The sequence below is a fragment of the Montipora foliosa genome, chromosome 11, assembly GCF_036669935.1.
Source record: "Montipora foliosa isolate CH-2021 chromosome 11, ASM3666993v2, whole genome shotgun sequence".
NCBI classification, from domain to species: Eukaryota; Metazoa; Cnidaria; class Anthozoa; order Scleractinia; family Acroporidae; genus Montipora; species Montipora foliosa.
In genome coordinates this window covers 52702799-52710298 of record NC_090879.1, presented here as the reverse complement: position 1 = coordinate 52710298, position 7500 = coordinate 52702799, and the positions used below count along the sequence as shown (strand labels likewise).

Below are 7500 nucleotides of genomic sequence, written 5' to 3'. Positions count from 1 at the left end.
GTTACATAGTTTGGATGAGCAAAACAAGCAAGTGGATGCTACACTAGAATGCTGCGAACGGCCCTGAACGTGCATAGGCAACAACAAATAACTAATCAGGAACTCTACGGGAGTCTCCCAAGAGTCTGTGAAACAATCCGTATGAGAAGGCTAAGACTAGCTGGTCATTGTGCCCCTCACAATGAAGAAACCACAGGTAGCCCAATCTCAATATATGAGGATCTGTACTGTACTATGTTATGCAAGAGTAGAAATATATCGTCCGTAGATCACGGAGAAGCAAGACACTGGCCCTCATCAAATGGTTGTAGCGCGGCCGGAAGAAAAAGTGAGAAGAAAATTTCTAGCCAGATATTAAGGATTAGCCCTGGCTACCGTCAGTCAGACAGTCAGTCAGTCGGCGAGCGAGCGAGCGAGCGAGCGAGTGAGTGAGTGAGTGAGTGAGTGAGTGAGTGAGTGAGTGAGTGAGTGAGTGAGTGAGTGAGTGAGTGAGTGAGTGAGTGAGTGAGTGAGTGAGTGAGTGAGTGAGTAAACAGTAAACAGTAAACAGTAAATCTTTATTGCGCCTTACTCTCCAAAGGGAGGTATCGGTCTCGTTACAATAAAGGTGATGATATCTACTTGAATAACTAATTAACTAAAAAGATCATACAATTACTTGTAATACAATTGGTATAAAATTATTATTTTAATTATTTTGCATTTAGGAAGTCTTTTCTCTTCTGAAACATTAAATATGTGTATTTACCTACTATCTTTGAAGTGCTTTCGTTTTCTAGGGTAGGTAAATACCGTAGTGAGTGAGTGAGTGAGTGAGTGAGTAAACAGTAAACGGTAAACAGTAAATCTTTATTGCGCCTTACTCTCCAAAGGGAGGTATCGGTCTCGTTACAATAAAGGTGATGATATCTACTAGAATAACTAATTAACTAAAAAGATCATACAATTACTTGTAATACAACTGGTATAAAATTATTATTTTAATTATTCTGCATTTAGGAAGTCTTTTCTCTTCTGAAACATTAAATATGTGTATTTACCTACTATCTTTGAAGTGCTTTCGTTTTCTAGGGTAAGTAAATACCGTATTTTATCCTCATCATTAAGGCTTTTGAAAACAACATCGTGTTTTGAAAGGAGAGAATGGAGCTCATTTCTAATGTTATCGTACCCTGGGCAATACATCAAGAAGTGCCGCTCGTCTTCTATATAGCCTCTATTGCAGACTAGACACGTTCTTCCATCTACTGGGATTGGTGCACCTCTATTTTCGTATTTCCCAGTCTGTATTCGCAAGCTATGAACCCCCAGACGCAATTTTGTCATACTTATTCTATGTGCTGGGTTTCTGATAGTTTTGAGATAGTCTTCCAATTGGTAGTCGAATTTGACTTCTTTGTGTGTAAATTTCTCTCTAGAGCCTTCGGAAGCGTTGTTGCGAGCCTTCAGCCAATTTCGAATGTAGTCCTTTTTAAGCTGTTTCTTTATGGAGGAACGAGCATTCTTAATGTGTAGTTGGCTTGATGTATTGCCTGTAGAGTGCATTCGTATAGTTTCGTCATTATTTAATACATCAAAAAATTGGCTGTGATTTTTTGCGTGATGAAAGGCTTCCTTTAATAGAGGGTTGACTGTTTTATGCTGTAATCTAAGCGAGTAACTAAATATTGAAGCTTTTATGTCTATACTTAAAGGGTACCGTCCAAGTTCTGCCCTACAGGCAATGTTTTCTGTGTACCATGGGGTATTTAGTGTTTGTTTACAGAACTTGATATGGACTTGTTCGATAGTGCTTTTGTCAAAATGGGTCTTATATGATAATAGCTCCGGTCCCCATATTTCGCATCCATATAGTAGTATAGGTTTGACAAGGGCATCAAAAAGCTTATTCTTAATTGTAATTGTGGTCGTATCCGAATTGGAGAGCAATCGTTTCACTGTCGCAAGAACTTTATAAGCTTTTTTGCTAAGGATGTCTCTTGCGTAGGTATAGCGACCAGATGAGGTCATTTCTATCCCCAAATATGTGAGTGAGTGAGTGAGTGAGTGAGAGAGAGAGAGAGCGAGGGAGTGGGCGAGCGAGCAAGCAAGCAATGGAGGAAAATGTGCGCACGGCTCAGCGTATGTTAATATTGGATTAAGAAGATAATAATGATGATGATGATGAAAAATTTTATTTTCGATGTAGACTCGAGGATACTCGAAAAAATCCGAGTGCTTCTTTGCAGGAGTCGAATCTATACCCACAACCTTCCGATTACTAGTTCGGATTCTCTACCACCGAGCTACAAAAGACCGTGAGAGCCAAACCATTAAAGCATCCGAACTCGTAACCGGAAAATCGTAGGTTAGACTCTGCAAAGGAGTACTCGGAATTTTTCCGAATATCCCCGAGTCAACATCGACGGACAAGTAAATCTGTCATTTCTTAAGTTAACATGGAACATATCTCTCAGTGCAATGATTATGGTCATAATGCTTAGATTCATTGTTTGAATTGTCTGTGTTATCTTATGATATGGAATGTCATTATTGCTGCGAGCCGCAAAGCGAGCAGCAACACTAATCTTGACGGTCTCCGTGTGTGCTCTATACGCCAGGAAAAATCTCGATTTCTCGATTTGTGGTCTGTCTGTCTGTCCTGATGATTTTGACGTCATTCTGTGATCACAGATCCTCCAACGAGACAAAAATGGCGTCCACAGTCGAAGAAGAAAAAATAGGATTTTAGTCAAAATCACGGAAAAATTACATGGAGAGCTTCTTTGGAGCCTAGCGAAGGCATCTGGTTGGTTTTTATTACAAAACATCGCAATCGTAACCGATATTCATGTGAAAAATTATACAGTTCTGACTCTGTTGCGTGGACATCGATCATTAGTATTCCACGTGGCTTGTCTATAACTTCGGCCGTCAACTTGCTTTCCACTCTCAACATTATCTACTTTTTGCGTAGAATAACCTTTTAGAATGATTTCAGGGTTTATGAGATGATACTTTTTGGTTGGGAAGCATATTGTGACAAAAAAATCATCACTTCTGGCGACGCGTAAGTTACGTTATCGCTTTTGCCTTCATCCCTTTCATCACGTCGCTAAAAACAATCATAAAATATTCGCGGAAGGTCGATTTCTCTGAAATATGAAAGGGAGATTGCTAAAGAGTGGAGAATGGACCTTTGCTATCAATAAAAATCCCTCTGTTTTGCAAGAGAATAATACGACTTTTGCAATTTTGTTCGTGAGTGACGTGATATTTATCTTTGTCCTTGTTATGCACATTTTTACAGGGAATATTAAACTTTAAAAAAAAATTTCTACCGAAAGAACGTTAAATCTTTATTTTGAGCATTTATTTGAACATAAAAGATGCAACATTTTACGGAAAATAATATTTTAAGAGAATACTTAGAAAAAAAATCCCAAAGGGATTTATAATTCAGTTATAAGACATCTTTTATGCAGTTGAGTCAATAAAAAATTGTCTTAAATCATTGCTTGCTTGTTGTTTCAATGCATTAAATACAACTGCAAGCTTTAAAAGTTGTGCAAATATTACTCAATACTTCCACGTCTCATTCGCAGCACTTCACTTGCAAATGCAACAACTTAACAAATCGACGTGGTCAAAATGTTGTTGACTCAGGAGACGCAGCGGCCGAGTGAGTCCACAACAGATTTTTATCACCGTGATGACGAATATCGTTGTCGATAAAAGTACAGACAACGCTAAACCAAATTCGATATATTCAACGCCAAAGAAAGCGTTTATTTCAGAGCGTGACCAAATCATGACACAAAGAAAGAGCAAGCGTTGTCTATGACTTTCGCGCAATATGATTGGTTTATTTCCCAAAATGAGCGCTCCTGGTCAGCTATTACTTTGCGTGATAAATTGACGCGAGCATGAGGCGCACTGTTGTCTAGACTCTTATCGCCAACGGCAAATTAGCCAATGAGATTGCGCGATTAAAAGCAGTGGTGGTTAAAATAGTATATAGAAGTATTTTATGATACGTTGCAGGAGTTACGAAATCGATACAGTTTGATTTTAACCATTATGGGCTTACCCCATGACAAGAGATGATACACGAGCATTTTGTGGCTAACGTTGTAGACCTTAACAGTGTACAAGTAAAGATAAATTCCCTCCACCAGCATCCAGCATAAAGCTGCCATAAAAAAGTACTGCATTAAAGCTGCTGCCGCCACACAGGCGCCCTGTAAAATATAATTGAGAAGCTGGTCATTGGTGCGACTAACTGCAAGAACAGATGCACTAGGATCCGTAACCTCCCTTCCAAGGCATGAGGAACCTGTAGAGTGGAGTATGAGTTGATGCACAAAGAAAAAAAATAGCACAATCCAAAGCTAGTGCGCATGTGCAGAACAGAGAATTCCAATTCGTAATAGCGTTTGTGCTCCAGTCTGGAGTTTGCTATTATAACCAGGGCCCCGTTTCTCCAACGTCCCGAAATCTTTTCGGACCAGAAAGGGCATTTACAAAACTCCTATGACATCCTTTCAAAATAACGAAAAGCAAAAAGGGTATGAAGTTTGGAGACTCTCCGTTCATAAAGTACATAGGGAGTTACGCCACTCGAAAAAGGACTGAAAGGTTTCGTGACTTTCGACGAGTCCTAGATAATACCATAACGCCGAGTCTTTGCGACAAGTGTTTGGTTTCTTTGATGATGATTATTAACAAATCAGTTTTATTAATACATGCAGTACAGGGCCTACGCTTCATACCCCTGACGAACTAGCTGGCCCGTTTTCGGGGGCCTTAGTTTGAGTTTCGGCCCTTGTGCAGGCTCTTGTTTCGGCCCTTGTGCACGGATGGCGCAGTGGTGAGAGCACTCCCTTCCCACCAATGTGGCCCGAGTTCGATTCCCTGACTCGGCGTCAGATGTGGGTTGAGTTTGTTGGTTCTCTACTCTACATCGAGAGGTTTTCTCCGGGTACTCCGGTTTCCCCTCTCCTCAAAAACCAACATTTGACTTGATTTGTGTTAATTGTTAATTTCAGTTTACAGTGTCCCCACAGTGTCCCCAATTAGTGCTCCAGCGCTAGAACGACTAGACACTTAAATAAAGTTCCTTTCCTTTCCTTTCCTTTGCTTTCCTCAGTTCAATTTATGGCTCGGTTGCGAAACAGTGGCAAAGCAAGAGCACGCACCAATTAGTCATCCTAAACCATTTTCGAACAGTTGTGACTAAAATTGATATGTCACAGTCATGTGTGATACTTTTTGACAAATACATAACACAACGGTCATTCCATGCAACCCCTTGGCACTCGTTTAGAGAATTAGGCAATTACATAACCGCTCGGGCGCAAATGATGCTACTCGGGCCACAAATAAACTATATGACCTCCAAAAGTCATGTAATTAATCATTATTATCAATACACCTTATTCCAAAATGGCAGCCATTTTACTATTCTTTTGTTTCCATGGAAATTGGCCCTTATGGCCTCGCTTTCAAACGTAAAATTCACTAGAATATTTAACCATGGACGAGGCCATAAGGGCCAATTTGCATGGAAACAAAAGAATACTAAAATGGCGGCCATTTTGGAATAAGGTGTATACACAAGGCGAAATCGTACAAATTCATTTAATAAGAAAAAATGTTTAACAGAGATGTAGCATGAATCTATGGTATGGAAAGTTGTTGCTATAATACGATCAGCTAAACGAGCAAAAATTGAGAAAAAATAAAGAGTTAAAAAAAAAAAAACCACATCAACAATAATTCGCGCTAACTTTGGCATTGAAATGGTATTCTCAGGATCTCATTGGCCGAGCGACGTTGTTTGACATCTCTGCATGCGCAGTTAATCAGAATCAGCGGGGCAAATGCATTTCAGTTCGGGCATTTCCCGTTTGGCCCACAAAATGGCGCGTTTTACAGAAGGCAGTTTGTCATTTGGCCTGGCGTATTGATAATAGTGGTCAGTTATTAATGACTGTCGAGGGTGACATTTTATATACACACAGCAGCTTCACCTCGCCAACCTAACGCAATATAGCGTATCAATTCGATCTAGTATCTACTTTGCGCGCTCGCCTCACATCCTACGTAATTAGACAGTCTGTTTTTTTCCTTTTGTTCGCCTCGTCTTTCTCTCATCCATTTTTCTCATTCATTCGGTTTTTTCTAACCTTATTGGCCGTGGCATTAATTCCACCAAGAAAGGTGATTTGTGCTGTCAACAGAGAGGACATCAAGCTCACACGAATCTGGAATAAAGGCGAAATCCTCTCTCTAGAGAAAAGTAAACAAAAAGAACATGAACTCACACATCAAATATTTGTTAATTATGCAACGGAGGTGGGCGAACGGGCCACTACTGTAAATGTTCTATTAGAGCCCCTTTCTCCAAACCCCCCTCCCCCCCGCCCCACCCTTATTCGTTTTTACACTTTCTTTTGTTTTCTTTTGTTACCACCGTCAGTGGTATCGCCGTTATGACGGATGACGCAAAACTGAAATAGATACCTTATTAGCCTCCTTTGTCCTTTTGATAACCCCTCAACATTGTAACCAGGTCATTTGCATAACGGCACATGTCACATACACATTCATATTTAACTGACCACCCCCCCACAGGGGCTTCTTGGGCAAATGATACATATAATTATGCAGCAGAAAAAAAACTGTTTGAAGAATCAAGTGAAGCTGAGAAGTTTAACCAGGGATCAAATTCAATGAAGGGTCAGACCTCATAAGCTCTGGATCTCGAAGCAACCGCCCTAGCCACTGGGCCACAGTCCCTCCTTCGAAAGTACTTTGAGTAGCTTCCAGTCTCAAACAAACTCGACCAATTGTCTTTTTTTTGGCAATATAAAAGGAGAAAAATCTTAATACTACTACTACATTTTGAAAGCTTTCTGATCTTGATAATAGGGAGCTTAGAAGTCGACGACGTTCGCACGACGGCGCCGTTGGGTCACCTCATGGTACCGCGTCACCGTCCTGTAGAATTAGTACTTTTATAAGATTTTCACACAGGAACTATGGAAGGTTCGATTCGAATGAGAAACCAAATGATGAATGCAAAGCTCAGTTTCGTTTCTACAGGCCTAGGGAGGATATTTCTAAACCTGCTGAATAGCTTCAGCTGCCTGACGAGATGACCACTTATCTTTTAATTGTTTTAAAATTTTATCTTTTTATCTTTTAATTGTAAATAGGAAGGTTAGTTATCAAAATTCCTCTTGATGCTCCAGGTGTTTTTGCCGGGTCATCAAGTATCACATTTAGGGGCATGTTATTTAAGTGACGACCTTCTGCTGCACCATGGCGAATAGTCCAACTAAAAATAAAAGCGCTAGCGAAATTTAAAGCCAAATCTTCATGCATAGCGCTTGAGACACATGCATAAGAAGTTTACATTTACATACTTTATTTACTTTCCCCAAGGGGGCTTTTCAAAGACAACATTAACACAAATATATTCCTATTTTCAATGTCGTCAACTTTGGCGTGACTCCG

At 40.0% G+C, this 7500-nt stretch overlaps 1 protein-coding gene across 2 annotated transcripts in view; it reads right to left on the bottom strand.

Moving 5' to 3' along the window:
• Positions 1-7500, bottom strand: part of LOC137975735 (latrophilin-like protein LAT-2) — a 47175-nt gene that overhangs the window by 24311 nt on the left and 15364 nt on the right. For both annotated transcript variants that reach the window (XM_068822909.1, XM_068822910.1), the window contains 2 exons: positions 6168-6270; positions 4070-4220 (listed from right to left, as the gene is read on the bottom strand). In XM_068822909.1, coding sequence (XP_068679010.1) covers positions 4070-4220; positions 6168-6270 — 254 coding nt within the window. The remainder of the gene's footprint in view (positions 1-4069; positions 4221-6167; positions 6271-7500) is intronic.